This window comes from Rhinolophus sinicus, chromosome 15 (genome assembly GCF_057876585.1).
Source record: "Rhinolophus sinicus isolate RSI-liver-muscle chromosome 15, RSI-T2T, whole genome shotgun sequence".
NCBI classification, from domain to species: Eukaryota; Metazoa; Chordata; class Mammalia; order Chiroptera; family Rhinolophidae; genus Rhinolophus; species Rhinolophus sinicus.
The window spans coordinates 28,721,632-28,741,604 of NC_142515.1; the positions used below are offsets into that span (position 1 = coordinate 28,721,632).

A 19,973-nucleotide genomic window follows, 5' to 3' on the forward strand; every position below is an offset into this window, starting at 1 on the left:
ATGGGGCCGAGCAAGAAGATGGTGGCTGAGCTAGCAAGCTCGGATTGCAGTTAGCATGGCGGATTGCAGCTAGCAAGTGAGGTTGGTTGGCAGAGAGAGGTGGATGGCAGGTTGCGGAGAGTGTGGCTCCTGCTTCCTGTGTCTCCAACCCAGCCGCCAGTGAGAATATAGTGATATGACTCCCCTATCTATGGCTCCGTGGGTGTTCCTTTTTGGCCCTGCCATATCCTGTGTTCTTACGTGGGGAGCGGGACCAGAGACCCCGCATGACACCCTGCATGACACTTGGTTACCAATGTTGTTCTTTATAGTTCTGGCTCAAGGAGGCAACAGATTTCAGAGGAGTGATTTCCTCCTGAAATGAATAGCTTTACTGTATACCAGGAACTGCTAAGAGCTTTATGTGAACAAACTCATCTAATGAACATTCAATAGTCACAATAACCATGTGAGGCAGGTACTATAACTATCATCACTATCTCATAGATGAAGAGACCATGGCTACCCAGGATGAAGACAGAAGAAAGGCACATCAATTGTACATTTGGACGGAGGGGCAGGCTTTGGGGATGGAAGACAGAGTGGACCGTGAGAAAACACCTGGGACTGCAGATTGGGGTTTGCTCCATGTGGCTTAAACCCCATGAGGGAAAGGAGGGATCTGGGCTCGTTGCCTCTCTCTCTGGGTCCCTTTGTCAGAACAAGTCAGCGTGAAGAGAATAATGTCACCTTCCCTTTACCTGGCTTCTTCGGGATTCAACACTGTACAGGTAGTTGGTATGATGAAGCTTTAGGATGATAGAAACAAAGGTGAGGTATTTGGAAAAGACCTACAAATGACAGAGAAAAACAAATTAGATGTGGCATGTTTCTGTCAGATACATAATACAACAAGTAAGTTTCCTGAACCTTCGACTGGATACCCAGCATTACCTTCTCATCCTGTTTGGAAAATGCAGGTGCATTTACTTTGTTAACTGCCATCACCACAGCAAGAACCTCGTTGCCCATCACGATCGGGGTTGCCAGCAGATTCCTAGTGACATACCCTGTTTGTTTGTCCATGAAGTCAGAAAAATGGCTGTTCTGAAAGACACATTCATTCATTTGCCAAAGCACCACAAGAGCATGGAGTGCAAATCTAGAAATGGCAACAAGTCATTCTGTCTAGGCCAAACTGTATTGACACAGGGGTCGTGAGCAAACATCCCCCCATCCTATGATAGCTTAGCATGACATGGCCCATTTCAGAATGAGCGTTTTCCAGCTGAGCTGCGGCCTATCAAGGCTAGGCTGAGGTTGGGCAGGAGAAAAACAGGTGATGTCATGGCCAAATGGAAAGAAGGTGCCAATGGGAAGGGAGGGCAAGACAGAGGATTACAATGAACAAAATGTGTGTGCGGGGAAGGAGAGCAGAGCTGGGGTACAGGTGTGCAAGCTTACCCATTAACCTCTTACCCATTACAGATCATGGTCACTTGCATTTACACACCAACCCTAGGCACTAAAGGAATAACCAAAATGCCTGAAACATGCCCCATCTCTGAGCTAACACACTTCATTCTGCAGCTTCACCACGTGACTCTATTTTATTCTAGATTCTAGACACAAGGAAATGTTATCAAGTTCAGTTGGCTGTTTTGAGAATTTGGCTTATGAGTTTCGAAATAGAATGCTTGCTTATTGTTGTCTCTGAAAGTCCTGGATAAAATCATCAATCAAATTTCAAGGTAGGCGAAATGAAGCTTTCTGGTGTTTTATTTTCACTAGCTCATACAATCCTTACTGATGTTTGTTTGAGTAAATCCTGTGTTTCTCATGTTTGTAAACGCTCCCTGATGGTCCTTTTCCAAAGAAGCGACTGAAGGCACCTGGAGAGAACATTGCTTAGAGCAGCAGGTCACCTGAATCCCTCATCCAAGCTTAGCATTGTAAGTTCTGATTAAATACCATTATCTCAGGGGAGGCCGGTTAGCTCAGTTGGTTAGAGCACAATGCTCAACACCAGGGTTGCCAGTTCGATCCCCACTTTAAAAAGGTTAAAAAAAAAAAAAATACCACTATCTCCTGAGATCAGGAGTCAGACAGAGACGAAAGAAGAAAGAGAGAGGAGGGAGAAAAGGGATCTGTAAGCACCCTGTTAATCATTGGAAACTTCGGACTTCTCCATGGCTTTCTTTTAACCACAGTCAGAATGAGAACCGCCCATGTACAGAGTTAATCAACAGCTTTTTCTTTGTCCCAATAGAAAAAGAAATGATTAACTTGAAAAGACTATTTCTCAGTTTCCTGTTATCCAAAGTTTTCCTTGCCTTTCACCTATTTTAAAAACAGACAATAAACATTGACCCAGTTTTGGCCATCCACACCCAGCCCCAGTACCCCCTCTGGCATAAAGATAATCTTATCATAGCTGTCATTTATTGAGAACCTACCAGGAGTCGGTATTTCATGTCCATTTAATCTCTACATTTGGTTACCTCCGTTTCTCGGGTGCAGAAACTCAATCCATCACAGTTACCTAGTCTCAGACCTGGATCTGCACTCAGGTCTGTCTCATGTCAAAGCTCTCACCCTACACCGCATGGCTTCCCTGTTACCACCTTCGTGGACCCCAAGGTTGGGAGTGTCCGCTTCTGCCTTTGTCGAGGTGTGAGAAGTCCTTCCTCTCATTTGTGCTCACACTGCCACCAGCAAGACGTCACGTGTGGTCAGCAGTGTGGTAAGAGGGAGGCCTCCAAAGACTTGACTTATGGACCCACCACTCCCTGCCTAATTGACCTTGAGAAGATTCTTACACAGACAGGATGGAGATTAAAATGTGTCCTCCACACAGGGTCATTGCTAGAATCAAGCGAGATTAAGAAAATAGAAAATCTTTATAAAATGTCAAATGCAATGAAAAGGTGAAGAAGTAATAAAAATTTCATGTAAAATATTGGTTTCCATCACCTTTCTCTTTGCAGATTTCCCCACAGCGACTAACGTGTGGCGAACCTGCAGAGACATGGAGTTTGGTGAAGGTGGAGGGAGCACTGGACTCAGAGTCTTGATTCTATTTCAACCCTTTTCATTCACTGACCAGACTATGGACTCTGGGAGAGATAAAGCTCCCATGACCTCAACTTCCTGTCTGCCCAAGGAAACAGTTGGACTAACGATGCTAGGAGCCCTTTCCATCTAATATTCTACAGTTGACTTGAAACTCACTTCCTTCTTTTGCATCTGCTCACGCAAAAGACAAGTGGTTTTCAACATTGGCTGCATATTAGAATCACCTGGGGAGCTTTTTAAAACTACTAGTGCCTGTGTCTGAACCTCTCACAGTCTGGTGTAATTGGTCTATTGAGAGTCACAGACATCAGTATTTTTTATTTTATTTATTTACTTATTTATTTACTTATTTATTTATTTATTTATTTATTTATTTATTAAGGAGGGCGCAGCTCACAGTGGCCCATGTGGGGATTGAACCGGCAACCTTGGTGTTATCAGCACCACGCTCTAACCAACTGAGCTAGGCAGCTACCCCGACATCACTATTTTTAAAAGAGCTCTCGATTTGATTTTAATGTGCATCCAAAGTTGAAAAGTACCACTCTCAGAGAAAAAATAATGCTTAGAAGCAGTAGAAATGGGGAACAAATAAAGCCCTTGTCTCTCCTCTGAGCTCAGGAAAGTGTCTGTCTTCAATCCATGTCTCTGTCCCACCTGTAACAGCCAGGAGTCCTCAGGAAAAGGAAGAAGGAGAGACATGACCCCCCCACCTCATTTACTGTCCACGCAGGGGTTAACCATGGACAGCAGCAGACCAAGGCCACCTGATCTTTAAAGCAACTCCATTCTGTCATTTTCCTTTTAACATGCAGAACTGGGCTTATTAATAAAGTATTACAGTAGAAGGCATTTTATCCATCTCTTCTTTAAAAAACAAAATTTTGGGGAAAGAATATTGCGTGTCACTTTCTTAAGTTTGATGTCCTAGTAATTTTGAAGATGGCCTCCATTGGAGAGGAGCATATTCCCATGAGAACACCTCAGGGTGTGTGGGGACAGCCTCCTAAGTGATGTCCAGAGAACTTTGCCATAGGACACACCTCAGTTTAGTCACCTGAAGCAGCTGCCACGGGACTCAAAAACCTACTTCAACTAGCTTAAACTCACGGAAGGGAGGATTGGAAAAGGACTGAGGGCTCCACGTGCCCAAGGGCAACCCTTGCACCTGAGAACTGGCCTGTGGTTGTTTGCTGAGTGTTGCTAATGTTTGACAACTTCTGCACCTTCTGGATCCGTGCGACCCTCCTCCTGTAATCAGCTTCAGGAGGCATATGGGGGATATCCTCCCGTCTCCAGCTGCCCCCTTCACAAGCTGGCAATAAACGTCTATACAGAAAGCATGTCAGGGGCAGCTCCCAACCAACTTTGAACCAACATAATCCACCTTTCTCCTTTTGTTACTAGCAAAGCAAAATAATGGGACATGTTTGTAAAAAAAAAAAAAAAAAAAAAAAAAAAGAAGGGCTGGCAGGAGAAACTTCAAACTAGCGCCTATGGTTATTGCTGAGTAGAGGAATTATGGGTCATTTGTATTTCCTCCTTTTACTTGTATTTCATAATTCTCCTAAAATGAACAAGTGGTGGTAAGGAGAATGAGTTAAATGTTATGTTTTTAAATAAGCATAACTATTTGTGCAATATGCTATTGGGTCCCACGAGGGTCCAAATGTTTCATTTACCTGATTGGAACTCATCCTTGATAGATCTGAGTTATGGGGGGTTGGTATGGCCAATAGCACTTAACCATCACCTCAATTCACATTTTTAATGATCTAAATGTGAACATTTAAGCTTTCAGGTAATCTCATTTTTCTTTGTGCACATTTAGTCAATAGATGAAGGGAGCCACTTATGAGCCAACCCATCCCAAAGAACTGAGTGTCTTCAAAGGGGAGGCGTGGCGAGTGGCTCAAGAGCCTTGGTACCTGGCATGTTGGCCGATCTCACCAGTGGGCGGCCTGTTCTGCTCTCTTAGTCAGAAGGATAGTGCCCAGAGCACGGAGGAGGGGTACAGGAGAAGGAGAAGGTGTGGGCTGTACCAGGCCCAGGGATAAATGCCTGATAAAATGCCAAACTTATAATACACTAAAACATTGTTCATTGTTTATATGAAGTTCAGATTGAACTGGGCATCTGGTATTTTTATTTGCTAAATCTGGCAGCCCTGGACTGGGTGCCCCTCTTCCCGGCTGCCCCCACTCTCCAGGTTAGAGCCAAACCAATGCCACAAGGATGGTCCTCTGGGCCCCTGCTCTCTTTCCTATTGTCTCTCCAGGACCCCTCATCTCTGCCCCACTGTCATTGGGCTACCTACCTTTTTCACATCTGGGACATTCAGGGCTTTCTTCGTGTGAGCAACCCAACCCACTATCCCGATGTCCAGTGGAAACACAACTTCTCTGTCGGGGAGCACCAGGTTGTCCTCAAACTTGGAGGTCGGGGTGACGTTCAGCAGCCTGGAGGCCGCCTCGGGCGTGCCGTTGCGGGCCCGGCACAGGAACAGGCTGCAGCGGTCCGCGCTTAGCAGCTGCGCCAGCGTTTGCAGGGCCCGGTGCGCCCCCAGCTCGGCGCTGCCCGCCTCCTCCCGCACCGCCAGCAGCAGCTCCAGGCACAGGGCCGCCTCCTCCTCCGGAGACAGGCCCGGCAAGGACGCGCTGGCTGCGCCCCGCTCCCCACTGGGCTCTGAGGCTTCTCCCAGCGCCGCCGTCTGCAGCTTCTTGTCGAAGTACTCCTTGGCAAACCGAGGGTTGTCTTCCAGGTATCTCTCCACGGCCTCTTGGCTGATCTCACCCATGGCGTGGCTTGCTTTGCGGCTCTTGTTCAGAAAGGAAGACCCCCAGAGCACCTGAGGCAGAGTGCCAAGAAGGAACTACATCCTGGTCAAGGTTTCTGAAGAAATCCTAAGTGGCACCTCATAGGACGCCCACAGGTCCAGCAGAATGGTTGCTTAGCAGAGCTTTCAAACTGCCTGTAACTCTTGAGATGTGACAGCCGGTCCTGGCTTAGAGCTGGACTCAGGAAGCACAGGATTACAGAGTTCTTCAGGACATGAAATCCCTAAGCGTTATTAGCTCAATTTAAGTCCTCAGAGAATCCTCAGAGCATCTTAGTTCCAGGCAAGTGGCAAGTCAAAAGTGCCCATTCCAGAAAAATAACTGTAAATGAGCGGCTGTCTGCAGCGAGGAGGAATCATCGGCTTATCCATGAGTTATAAGTACAACAGCATCAATTGACAGCTTGAATCATTTTTTTCGTGATAGCAATATGAAGTGAAAATACTTAGACCTCGGATGTGTCTATTTATTTGTTTATATATTAAATACTTACGTAATAGCAGCTTTAATGAACACTGGGGGAGAAGCAAGAGTTTAGCATCAATGCAACATAGAAATTAATGCTAATCTTTCCTTTTCTTAAAAATCCTTTGATCGCCCAGGTTGCTTGGCCTACTGCTTCTCTAAAATCCTCACCTCTCAATTCCCCTCACTTTAGAAAGCTAGACCTTGGAAGCATATTTTAAAGGAACGAAACTTGGGCTTATTTCTTAGAGAGGTGAACATGGCAAAACATTTGCCTATGATCCAAGCCTAATCAAGCCACAACATAAATAATAATCCTTGTCAAGAGACATGATCATGAAAAGCAACCCATGCAGCTGCTGCCTGGATTTTCCTGCTAAGCATATTAGTTTAGATTTTGTTTTCAGTAGTAATAGCCAGATCTCATGCATTTTTGCTCCAAGGTACAGCCTGTTAAATCTACTGGATAAAACCTGTCTTGTCTGTTGCTAGGATCTTTAACGTCTCAGGGGCTTCTGGCCTGGAAAGAACACTTACCACTACTTAGTTTTGTTTAATGTTCAATTTATTAAGCTTTTACATTGATTAAGCACATTTTCCCAAATATTTAAACACTATTATGCAGCTAATAAGTCAAACTACACATTTCATGAGCCAATTTCCTTGTACATTTAAATGCCAGTTTTAACTTTAGTCAAGTCTTTTAAGCATTTCAACAAAGCTATAAACTTTATATGACAAATTCTCTTGAACAGAAACACACATAATATGTTACAGTGACTCTAAAAGTTATTGTTACGCCCACATTTAAGTCCATTTCAAAATAGCAACCCTATGGGTTTCATTTACTTCTCCAAACTTAAAGCTTTACCTCTGTAGAGTGACAATAGTCTTATTAGAAAGAAAAGAAAAAGATATCCACTGAGGTTGCAGATTCTAGGTCCTGAAATGAGAGCATCTTGGGCAAAACATGATTTTTCTAGGGGAACAGAACTCAAACTGGCATTTGTTGAGCTATGTCACTTCTTATGGTTGAGTTCACTTGCTACCTCAAAGGGCCTTGTCAAGCACACACCTTTTCAAGTACGTCCCTCTGTGATACCCAAGTCTAGTCTCAGGACAGTCCTCCTTAGATTATTATTTACTTCATAACATCCTGTCAGCATTTCATTATAATGATAATAATGCAGAAATTTATCTCCTAAGAGAAAGGAGTTGAGTCAGCTGAATCACCCCTGCTATGGGACCATCATTTTCTTCTTACACAGCTTTGGACATTCTTTCTACCTGGCAATTCTGTGTGACTGGTGCAATTTCTACTTCTCCCAAAAGTATGTGATGTGATCACAAATCCCATGCCATTCTTCCCTCTTTAAACAGAGAGAGAAAAACACATATCTGTATTATATGTATAGATTTATATTTAATAGGAAAAACAAAATGCCCATGTATAACATCCACTACTTACAAAAATGAAAATTAATTAAAAAATTAAACATGTTCTATTATAGTCCGCATTCTTCTGTGTTTATAACTACTTCCAGATTCATTCGTTTACTTGTTCTTTCAACACATGTCTGTTGATTGTCCATTATAAGCAAGACACCACCACACTAGCTCCTGTAGACTTCATGTTCCCTGTTATCTGATTCTCCTCTCCTCCTAGCTATATGGGAAGATTATTCTTCTCTGCCCACCCCCTCACCCCTGACCCCACCCCCACAGAGCCATGTGACTAATTTTGGCCTGTGGGTTGTGGCATAAATGTCTCTTCTTGGCTGGAGCAACTAACTGCCAGTATGAGACCCTCCAGCTCTCTAGTCTCCTTGTTGCCACATCAGTTCCAGATGGAGGGGCCTCCTGAATCCCAGAGTGAGGGTGCCATGGAACAGAGCCCCTGCTGACTTGAGATGGACACATAGCACGAGTAAGAAATAGACCTTTTTTTATTTTTAGCCTCTGAGATATGAGAATTGTCTGTTGCCACAGCATAACTGAGTCAATCCTGACTGTTATACTTCTACTGCAGGGGATACAAGGAATGAATAAGCTTTGGTCCCAGCTTTCCAAGCTTTTGTGGTGTAGTAAGAGAAATACATAAACATTCATGAAGCATAGAACATAGTATGATAAATGCCAGAAGACAGGTACATACATATGACTATGAGAAATCATATCTAGAGTGGATGGAGATGGAGCAGAAATTGAATGTGATCCAGGTGGTGGTAATAGTCGAAGCAATAACATGGAGTGTAGTAACAGGGAGGATAGTGAGAGATGAAGCTGGAGGAGTAGGTTGGGCTTAGATTATAGGGGTCTCAGAGGTTAGGCTGAGGATATGAACCCTGGGAAACTTTGGGGAGTAACAAAGGGTATTGTTAGGGTTCTTCTCGACAAACTTAATTTGGTAGTGCTTGGAAAGATAGATTGGAGAAAAGAAATCCTGCACATTGGGATACAGGTTAAGAGAATACATTGCATTTGGTTCATTATCAAATATGCTAAAAATGTGTATAGGCCTTTGCCCCTGCAATTCTGCCTTTATGAATTTATCTTACCAAAATAATTATGAATTTATGCAATTAATGTAGTTACAGGTATGTCCATCAAAAGCACAATTATAAACATCACATATTAGAAATAGCCTAAATATTCAACAATAAGAGATGGAGTAAATACATGGCATTATAGCCATAGAATAGGAAACTGTACATTTATCAATAATCCTATTGTAAAAATATATTGAGATTATTGACATGAACAGATATTTATGATATTCAGTAAATTGCAAGATAGTATTATGATTCTACACACACACACACACACACACACACACACACACACACACACACAGATGTATATATACCAAAATGTTAACAGTGATTATTTCAACGTAGTGAGATTCAACACATTAATGTTTTTCTCCTTTTTTGCTTACCCTATTTTTCTGAAGTATCTGCAACAAACACATATAATTTATGTAATGAAGAAATTCATTCCTTCATAAATAAAGTTTTTAAGGCTATTTTCATAGGGGATGGGTAAGGCTGCTTGGGATTGAGAAAGGGACAAATGTGAAACATAATTCCAGGCAAAACTTGACAGGACAGATAATCGATTAGTTAAAAAAGCAAGCAAGAAAAAGGGAACAGTGGTGGCTACTTTGAGTATTGAATAATAATTTCTAAAGACAATGATCTTTTTTTAAGAGAAATAATGGAAGGCCTCCTTTTGGCGCACACACACAAATATCCTTCCTTCTCTCCTGTCCTTGACTGAGTCCCATCGAGCGGCTCCACTGCTCTTCTCCCTCAGGGTAGTCCTTGCAGCGTCTCTGGCCTCTGCTGACAAGACATTTGTGTCTCTTATTGTCTGTTCAGTCTTAGGCACTGGAAAAGCAAAATTTTTTTAACTATGATTTTTTTTTTTCAGTTTTTTTGTTTCATAGTTAAACTATGAAGTTTTTTAAACTATGATTTAACTGGTAGGGAGAATGAGGGAAAAGGTCAATATCTGAGATGTTATAAACATTAACAATCACTTCTTTAGATAAAACATATCTGAAACAATAAGTCAATGTGAAAACTCCAATCCATTTACACACAGAATATTTTTTAGAAATATAAGCCACAAGGTAATGATAAAAAAAGTGATCATAAGAATAGCTAACATTATAATATGTAATCTGTGTCAGGCACTCTTCTAAGACCCTTACATGTACTATTTCATTTAATTCGTACAATAACTTTATGAGGTAGGTACTATTATTATCGGTATTTTACAGGTGAGAAATTGGAGCACAGAGAAACTAAGTAACTAGCTCAAGGTCTCACAGCTAGTAAATGATAATGACCTACCTCAAAACTACTAGTTTAAGTAGGATTAAATTTAAAAGTGAACCCACGAAGTGTACAAGACATCATACTAGCTGCTTTAAGGAAAATTTGTAAAGACCTTTCCTTTAAGGAATTTAAAATCTAGATATATATCATAAAATTTTAAACACCAACACAAGAGTTAAGTAAAAATTCCAGGAATTCTTTTTAAAAGCCTACAGCCATACCAAAGAATGGTTTAACTTCCCTAAACTTTCTGCTTAACAAGTTTACATTTTTCAGTAGTGAACTATATTAATGAACATACATAATGTTTAATTCCAATAGTGCTAAAATTTTCCACTGCAGTAAAGTATTTCTACAGGAAGTAATGCTTATATAACAGCTGAAAAATATGCACATGAGGTTGAAGCACAAAACTAACAACAATATCCTGGATTAACTGAGTGCCTTTCGGATTACTATATTGAACCCACTTTTCAGCTCCACCTTAGCCAAATTCTTTGTTTCTACCATTATTCATCACCAAAAGGCACCCCCTAAAGCCTAGGATGTCAGGTACAGCCTGGCAGCTAAACTCAAAGGGCCCTTTCACCTTGTTCATTTGCTAGAGAGAGAGTCTCTGCTTGCACCTAATTGATGGGTATGACTGGGTATGTCAGAGATAATTCAGTTAGAGGGATCCATGTTATTTTCAACTAAATTGATAAAACTCACTGATGGTTTTATAACCACTGAAAAAACCTTATTGAAAAAATTCGCTTGACTCTTTGTACCTGAACATATTGGCTGAATAACGAATCTTTTCATTTTCCCACCAATTATTTTAGCATCTTTTAAGTGCAGTCAGAAGATAAATGCTACCCAATTTCCCTGTTTCTCAATTTTCTTGGCCTCTCTGGCAGGATGTGGATGTAAATGTCAGTTTGTACAAAATGAAGCTGGTTGGAAATGCTTAATTTTTATAATGGTAAGGACATACATTTCTTGTATCAGCTCTTCTTTCAATTATGGTAAAACATTTTTCAATATTTCCTAGGAATTAGTGACTTGTTTGCTGCTGCATTAGTTAAGGTAACACTAACTTCCATTACTACAGGTAACCCCCAAATCTCAGCAGTTTAATCCAATAGAAGTTTATTTTTCATTCACATAAAGTGAATCACCTCTGGGGTCCCAGGCTGATGGAGGCTCCACCAGCAGGCAGATGAGGAAGGAGAGAAAGCAAGGACAATTCGATGGGCAAATTAGCTCTTTCTGGGAGTGACATACAGCACTTTTGTTCATATCCCATTGACCAGAATTGGGTAGATGTCCTTATGGAGCTGCAGGAAGTGGGGACATCATGGAAACAGTGCAAATTTTTTGGTGGAAGGACACTTAGACACCTTTGCTTCAAGGGCTAAATCATGAGAAATTATATTTTAGAAAAAAATTACATCTGACCAGGATTTTAAAAAATAAATATTTTATTAAGCTTACCTAAAATGATTAATATCAATAAAATAATTAAATCAATATCTATTGATTAAGCACCTACTGATACTATGTGCAGGTCTCTAGATAAATCCTGTGGAAAAGTTGGTGGAGGTGGACACCAAGATGAATGAAACATGGTCTGTCTCTCCACAAAATATGGCAAGGAAATGAACTTTTGTGTATATTATATACAATCCATAAGATGTAATTGAAAACATAATTTTACATCTAGAGAAAAGAAAACTATTTGCAAAGAGAATATTTGTTTTATTTTCTGATTAAACATTTTCACTGTAGGAAAATTTGGGAAATACAAAAAGATCCAAGTCAAAACAAAAACAAAAAAACCTTTAAATGGCCCTAATCCTGTCACACAGAGATAATCACTGTGAACATTTTTTTCCATTGATAGTATATTTGTATATGCATATTTGAAAATTTTATTTTATCACGATACATTTCAAAGCACTGAAGTTAAAAACATCAGTTGACCTGTACCCACATATTTGTAATCTGAAGAAATTTGTAATTTGAAGAAATTCGAGAGAGAATGCCAAAATAAACTGTTTTTCTTTGCTGGTATCTGGGATACCAGGGTTCATGATTTATTATTAAAAGAGAGAGAGAGGAGAAGGAGGAGGAGCAGTTACGTTAAATTTTAAGCATCTAACAAATAAATAAAAACATGTTACTGCAAAAATCACCACCATAAAAATGCACTAAAATCCCCTACATTTATTCAACATATAGTATATGCAAGGATCACCAGAATGTTGTAGAAGAAATGGTTGAAAGGGACTTAGGGGCATTAGGAGAACTTTTCTGGCATAATAACTGTCCAAATGCAGTTGGGCTAAGCCAAGAGCTGCCCATCACTAAAGGTGTTGGGGGAAGAGCGGGAAGACCTCTACTCTGAAATGTCCTAGAAGGGATCCAAATATTGGACAGGAGATTGAGAGATGCCCTAAAGTCCTTTCCCACCTACAGTGCACAGATACTAACACATGTATGGCCACACACATGGTCCCTGTAGGAGCGGCTCTGGAGCAGACCTTATTTGAGCTATTTGGGAGTATACATTCTGTGATAAAAGTGGCCTAACCAGAAGATCTTCTAGTTAGCGGTTGGCCAGAAACAGAGCTTTCCTAGTTCTGTGGCAGTAAGGAGTTAAATGCATCATCAATGACACTCCAGAGACTCAGATGAGGCGCAGGAGTAGAGTAGAGCGGAAGGTGGAAAGTGGAAGCAGAGAACGGGTAGGTAGATGTCCAGAGTTACAGGAAGATGACAGAAACCACAAGTGTCTTTTCAGCAGGCTTAGAAGTAACCCCAATGCCCCATAAAGGGCCAGTCCAAGGACCATCACTCCTTATTTCTCCGTTGGGCAGCCACTCCTCTCTCCCCCATCCCTCTCTTATTTCGTATTAACAAAATGGTCCAAATTCATCTTGATTTTTTTCAAATTTGGACTATGGAGACACAACTGATTCTGTATGGTAGGAATCTTACAAAAAGATTATGTTTTTGTCGTATTACTAATCCTCATTTAGTCAAGAGCTGCACCTTCTGACTGACTGCTTTGATCAGATTAGGGCAAATCTTTAACTCTGAATGGAAAGAGAAAAATACGGTCAGTAAATTGTGCCATCACAAAAGCAAAATTACATAACTCACAGCATTGTCATTTAATTGACCGTTGACTGTAATTTTGTTTACCTCTTCCCTCTCGTCCACTCTTCAGCCAACTTACATTAGCTGTTTTGAAAACAAAACAAAATTCAACTATGGCTTTGAAATATAATTATACCATAAACAATTGGTAGGCGTATTTCCAAGTAGTTTGAGCAAAGTATCACAAAGTAGGCTACCACCGAGGTTGCTAAAATATTCCCTGCCTTGACCAGGGTTGCGTTTCTGGAGAATATTTAACAGGGAGGGTTTTAATGCTTCTAAAGATGTTGAAACTAAAGAACAAATATTGACCCAGAGAGCACCACGAGTCTCCTGAAAGAGAGTAAAATACATCCTTTATAACATGAAAAACTACTTGGCTGAAATATTCCCAAACCCCTGCACAATTGGCCCTCAGAGGGCAGAGGGGCCAATTTGGCACAGCCAGTGCCCAGGCACTGACGCACCAGGCAGCAGCATCATAGGTCCTCTCGATCTGGGAGGCCACGGTTTTCCCGCCAGGCCGACCTGGGCCCCCAGCCAGAGGAACTGGGCCCTGAGGCCACCCCAGGCCGCAGCTGGCGGCCGCTGGCACAAGTGTTGGGTAACTAGGCCAGGTCTTGTTCCCGAGGCTCGTCGCCGCTGGAGAGTTTGGGCTCCATCGAGGCCACCCCGCGCGGCGGCTCCAACAAGCCCCAGGCGGCACTGGAGGTGAGGCTCTGGCCAAAAAGACCCTCCCTGTGCGCGGGCGCCGGTGAGTCAGGGCGCGTTATGCAAGTGCTGGCCCACAGGCCCCGGCGCCTCCCCCCTCGGTCTTTCACCCGGCGCGGTTGCGACAGCACGACCCCCTCCCCCCGGAGTTATAAAGCCGCCCGGTGGCCCCCAGGGCGCGCTCATCTCTTTCGATCTCTGTGCGCGGGGACATCCAGACCAGGTCTGCGCTCATCTCCCAGTGGTGAGCGGCGCCCGGGCGGGGACGGGCGGGGACGCGCAGGGACAGGAGCGATGGTGGTGGTGCCCGCGGGCCCTAGCGAGCCGGGTGGCCTGGCGGCCCTGCGCTCACAGCGCGCGTTTCCCGCAGGGCAGATTTCTGGGCGAGATGGAGTGGGTGTGGGCGCTCGTGCTGCTGGCTGTGCTGGGCAGCGCCCGGGCGGAGCGCAACTGCCGGGTGAGCAGCTTCCGAGTCAAGGAGAACTTCGATAAGGCTCGAGTAGGTATCTGCCCGGGGGACCCCGGGGCGCGGTCTCCGCGTGGCGCCTTCCCCACGGCCGGCCGTGCACTACCGGCCCACACCAAACCTGCTCTCATCTCTTCCACAGTTCGCTGGGACCTGGTATGCAATGGCCAAGAAGGACCCTGAGGGCCTCTTTCTGCAGGACAACATCATCGCTGAGTTCTCAGTGGACGAGAGCGGCCAGATGAGCGCCACCGCCAAGGGCCGAGTCCGTCTTTTGAAGTCAGTGGCCTCTGGGTGGCAGAGCTCTTTGCGCTCCAGGGTCCCCCGGGCTGAGTGCCAAACCCTGACCCGGGAGGGATGGAGGGAGGAAGCCCTTTGCCCGGCCTGGCTCACGATCCCCTTGGCTTTTGCAGCAACTGGGACGTGTGTGCAGACATGGTGGGCACCTTCACAGACACGGAAGACCCTGCCAAGTTCAAGATGAAGTACTGGGGTGTAGCATCCTTTCTCCAGAAAGGAAGTGAGTAATAAGCTCCGTGGGACTGTCTTGGGGGTGGGGGAGGAGGGGGGCATACCTGGCTACATCGCTGTATGTCTTCTGCAGTGGCGCCCTTCGGAAAAACGGTCTGTAAGTTACAGGAACACTCAGCTACGCCTGAGGTTAGGGTCATGAGTCTGGGCGTAGCTAAACATCCTCCCCACTTCCCATACCCCCACCCGCCAGCTCAAAAAACCTGGTCAAAGCTCAAAGGATCTTTGGGCTTGTAAGGTGACCTCCTCCTGCCATTTTCCTGTTCAGCCACTGCCAGGGTGTGTAACCTTCTCTATGCTTATCCCTCCCACTTCCCCAAGACCCAGCCCACATCACCATTCAACCTGGCTTTGCATTTTCTCCATCTCTTTGGGCCAATCCCCAGACTGGATTGACTACTTTGGGGCCCCAGCAGGGGCTGGGAGACCCTCATCCAAGGGTGTAGGGGGCGTGGTGCATAGGGTTGGCCCACTGCCTGCTGCACTGCCTGCTAACGCTGAGATTCTGAGCCAGACACAGTGTGCTGGGTGGCAGTGACCGCTTCCCTTTCTCCCATGCACCAAAACTCAAATGAGGAGGTTGGAGGCCTGAGCTCATTCTTTCTAGCAACTCTTGGGCAGTTGTCTTAGGAGGGAGAGTTAGGGAAAGAGTGTTACAATTTAAATTCTTCATCTCTGCACTATTTAGCCAAAAAGAGCTTGGAGATAAACCAAACCAACTTAGGCCTTTTTTAAAAGTGAGGGACGGTAGTCAATTTTCCTAAAACCAAGCACTGAAAGTTACTTAGTTCCTATGTCAGAATTCACATTCTGGCAACAATTCGGGGGGAAAAAAATAAGCTGCAGATTTGCTGAGCTGTCTAGATCATGAATCAGGGTCACATTTCAAAGGAGAGTGCTTTTGTGTCTGAGGGGTAGGCTGCTGGGGCGCCTGTGACTGACACAGTGAGCCCCATAACTGGGGAAGAAATGACTTCATTCGGAGAGGAGGAAAGCTCTGCCCAGATGCTCAAAGCCTGTAAGGGGAGCTGGTGGTTAGGGTGGGGCCCATGGCTTCTGTTCCTGACCAGCCTGCTGAATAACTGCATGGCCACCACTGAGGAGTCACATGTCTGGGTACTCCCACCCTGCCTCTGACACTCTCTGGGAAAGCCTGCAAGGTACAGGGGTGACTCATTCTTCTTCCTGGCGGGCCTGGAGTGAGCTGAAGAGGGGGTTCCACCACCTACTCCTGTGCAGCCCTCCTGCAGGGCCTGGGTTAGGGCTGAACTCCTACTAGGCTGGCACTCCAGGGATTCTCAGAGCCAAGAGGCACACCCAGAGCCGGCATAGGGTGAGTGTTAGAGCTCTTCCTTACTCCCTTTAGTGCTGGGGGATCCAGGTGCCTCTGCATTCCTCCAGTGTGGAGCACAGCGTAGGGCAGAGATGATCACATGCTTCACAACCTGTGTGTGAGATGGAGACTCAAAGCCTTTTTGTTCCTTGCGTTTTGTCCCCTCTGCCGCCAATTTACTTAGTGCCTATAGACAATGTGGCATAGAGGTTAGGCACGTGGGCTCCGGAATCAGATTGAATACCAGTTCTACCCTGCTCTTTGGGATTCTGGGTGAAATATTTAGTTTCTCTGCCTCAGTTTCATCATCTATAAAATAGGAATGATAGTGTGCACTTGTGGGTCAATGTGAGAAATAACTGAGAAAACATGGAAAATATCTACACAATGACTGACGGAGCTAAGTGCTCAGAAAGTCCTAATAGTGGCTATATGTCAACAAAAATATTAGGTTAAGTAGAGATGTGACACTTTTGACCAAAGATAAGGTATTTGGATAGACCTGAACATTGTTGTTTCTCCATGGCAGATCTCTCATAAACATTCTTATGTTATTTCCCATACGGTCTTTGTTGGCATTTTTCCCACCTTTGTTTATACTTATGCTTCATGGCTTATGTTCCAGCCATACGAATAAATATAATCTAAATTCTTCAAGGGGTCAATTCTGCCTCTCTCAGGGGAGTTCTGAAGAGTATGAACTCTAAAAAAGAATATCTGATGTCGGATGGTGGGCATCTGTTCCCCCAAGCCAAAAACTACTCTTTTGCCAGCATGGAGAGGTGAATAGGGTTACTAAACCAGAATTAGGATGGAGCCAGAAAAGCAGTGAGCCAGATCATCAGAATGGTGTCCACCAGTGGATGGAAAGGCAGGAGGACACCGTGGTTACCGAGATGACTGGGAACTGGCCGTTACAGACCATCGCAAGAGATACATCCTGCAGTGGGAGATGACATAAGTTGGTAGCCATCAGACATCAACCCTAAAGGCACCGATATTGTTGGAGGGTAGATGGCAAAGACACAGTAGTAAGGTCTATTCTGTGTGTTGATGGGCCCACATTCTCGCTTGTTCTTTGGGAAGATGCTATCACATTTATCATCCAGGGGAGCGATAACCATTAAGGTGAAGAAGGTCCCCCCTGGCCGGGACCCTTTATCTGCAAAAAGAACAAAACCCTTTCTCATTTTCCCAGTTTTAAAAAAACTGCCCGAATTCTCTGTGGTCACTTGCTTCCGAACAAAATGGAACAAGTTTCAGGAAGCCGCTGGCGTCTCAGGCTTGGTAGTGAGTTTCCCTGACATCCGAACCTGCTGAGGGAGAGGCATTGGCTCTGACTTTCTGGCTTGCAGACGATGACCACTGGATCATTGACACGGACTATGACACCTACGCTGTGCAGTACTCCTGTCGCCTCCTGAACCTCGATGGCACCTGTGCTGACAGCTACTCCTTTGTGTTTGCCCGCAACCCCAACGGCCTGCCCCCAGAAGTGCAGAGAATTGTGAGGCGGAGGCAGGAGGAGCTGTGCCTGGCCAGGCAGTACAGGCTGATTGTGCACAACGGTGAGTGGGCAGGCGGGAGGAAGTGGGCGCCGTCTGGCTCTCCTGAGGGGTGAGTGAGCAGTGAATTTGGACCCACCTGCCAGTGAGATGCGTTTCATCTGCATGCAAGAGGGAAAAGGGAGCCTTGGGAGACGCTCTGAGCCCAAGTTTTGGTCCTTCTTGAGCAGATCCTCTACTGACCTTAGGGGGCTGATGCAGGAGTGGGCAGACGTTTTTCCAAAACCTTGGCACTTTTAATGAAGGAAAACCACAGGGGACATGCTCTTCCTTTTTCCTGCTACCTTTGGCCCAGTCTTTGGTCACATGGCTACAATGCCCCAAAAAACGTTTTGACTGAATTACTATTACTCGGGGATGGAGTGGCCCCAGTGAAGATCTGAGCACCAAATGTTGCCACTGGTGTAAAAACTTATAGCGAGACATCACCATAGCAAGTTCAAACAAGAAGGATGTCAACAAATGCTCTTTCTCTACCATGGAACCAAATGACCATTAAATTGACTAGCTGATTTTCCTTACATTTTTTTGAGATTCCCTGGAACAACCATTGGATCTTTTTATAGATCTTACCCTCCTCTAAGCTTGATTTAAAAACCAAGGACATTCTGGAGGAAAGTGTGCTGTCTATTTTGAATTGACACTCACCCCCATGGGAAACTGGGTTTCAAAATCCAGATAGGGTAATGCTAAGATGTAGAAGGAAAGAGAAAAAAAACAAACTTTTCTGTTGGTCCTCTAACTTACTGACCCACACTACACCGAACAGATATGAACCAAAACCAAAAACATAAATCAGTAAGATTTTGCTGTTTCACCCTGCGGCAGCCTAAATGAAGGGCCAGTAAAGGGTTTCACCATTATGAAAGTTGCCCAAGATCTGCAATAAGTATCTGACTTGGGTGCAAACCAAGGTTTTTTGGTGGCACTGAAGCCCCTTGTGACACCACTTGATACATAGTACAGGACACGGTGAACATTCTATCAAAGCACTGAGTGTCTGAGATCAGGCTGACTTGGCTTCTACTTTCTGAAAAAGGAGAATGTGCCCCAACCCTTTGAAGTGCAAGTTTCAGGCAAATTTAAGACAAATAAAAAGAACACTATTTCATACAGCAGATCCCATTCTCTGAGCCCCCAGAGAAATTCAAAGGGTTCCAGAAACAGCCTTGAGGATGTTTATGAATTACAGCCACATCTAGCTATATAACCTGAGGCCATTATGACATTCATTAAACCCCGGGTCCACCTTTCTGTTTTTAATGGCTTTGTTTTTTATATTTCAGGTTACTGTGACCGCAATTCAGAAAGAAACCTTTTGTAGCAATTTCAAGGATGTCAAGTTTCATTTGAGAACTTCCCACTAATTCTCACTCAGCCTTCAACTGTATTTATCTTAGTTTAGTTTGGTCCTCTCTCCTCCCTTTCCCTCAGGAAACATAAACCCTTCAGTACACATAAAAATATATGTGGGAATAAGTGAATCTGTTTGCAGTCAGATGTATGTCTTTACTGGGGTTTCCCAAGGAATCATTTGAGGCTTAGGATGCCAGACTTTGATTTATTAAAGTATAATCACCTGTTTCCTATGATTTGGGTTTTTATTTGTGTTCACATGTGTGTCAAAGTGAGCAGTCCTGCAGATGGTTGGGTAGGGTACACTTTTATATCCCAGGAGGCGGTCTTCCCTCCCTGGGTCTTTATGACCTTTGGTCTGTTCTAGTGCCTAATCTTCATTCTTAATGACTGTGGCTTCTCCCAACTTCCTGAAAAAGGGTGTTCCCCATTAACCCAGGAAGGCCTTTACCGCTGGCCTGCATAAGACACCAAGGCCAAAGAAGGTGAGTGTAGGCTAGGCCAGGCCAGTGAGCCCAAGGCCTCAGTCAGCCCTGGGCCCATGAGGGGGGCAGGACATCCAGCTCACTCAGCTGGGTTTGAGAGGATGGGAGGCAAGGGTCTGGGTGAGCTCTAGTAAACACCCCACAACCTTTCATTGTTTCTAGTACTTAATTCACTTCTTAGATC

At 44.3% G+C, this 19,973-nt stretch overlaps 2 protein-coding genes and 1 long non-coding RNA gene across 7 annotated transcripts in view; 2 read left to right on the plus strand and 1 right to left on the minus strand.

The window, feature by feature from the left end:
• The window catches only part of PDE6C (phosphodiesterase 6C), a 37,620-nt gene extending 31,580 nt beyond the window's left edge, over window positions 1-6,040 (minus strand). The window contains exons 1-3 of one of the 3 annotated variants that reach the window (XM_019739680.3): window positions 5,372-6,038; window positions 934-1,086; window positions 741-830 (exon numbers count right to left, since the gene is read on the minus strand). In XM_019739680.3, coding sequence (XP_019595239.2) covers window positions 741-830; window positions 934-1,086; window positions 5,372-5,851 — 723 coding nt within the window. In that variant the 5' untranslated portion in view covers window positions 5,852-6,038. Of the gene's footprint in view, window positions 1-740; window positions 831-933; window positions 1,087-2,435; window positions 2,926-5,371 lie in introns of those variants that run through there. The other 2 variants (XM_019739670.3, XM_019739689.3) reach the window with 2 other exon arrangements.
• LOC148755173 (uncharacterized) lies at window positions 1,099-4,057 on the plus strand. Its single transcript, XR_016018908.1, has 3 exons — window positions 1,099-1,730; window positions 1,856-1,931; window positions 2,967-4,057. It is a non-coding gene; the product is annotated as an uncharacterized LOC148755173 (long non-coding RNA).
• An 8,022-nt stretch (window positions 6,041-14,062) lies between the features above and the next one.
• Window positions 14,063-19,537, plus strand: RBP4 (retinol binding protein 4). 3 transcript variants are annotated; one of them, XM_019739639.3, is made up of 6 exons: window positions 14,063-14,297; window positions 14,424-14,552; window positions 14,662-14,798; window positions 14,933-15,039; window positions 17,739-17,951; window positions 19,235-19,537. In XM_019739639.3, exons 2-6 carry the CDS (start codon window positions 14,442-14,444, stop codon window positions 19,270-19,272), a joined length of 606 nt encoding a protein of 201 aa, XP_019595198.1. In that variant the 5' UTR covers window positions 14,063-14,297; window positions 14,424-14,441; the 3' UTR covers window positions 19,273-19,537. The 3 variants fall into 3 exon arrangements, with proteins under 3 accessions (XP_019595198.1, XP_019595212.1, XP_019595206.1); XM_019739653.3 differs by having other exon boundaries at window positions 14,131-14,276; XM_019739647.3 differs by having other exon boundaries at window positions 14,155-14,297; window positions 14,429-14,552.
• The last annotated feature ends 436 nt before the right edge of the window (window positions 19,538-19,973 follow it).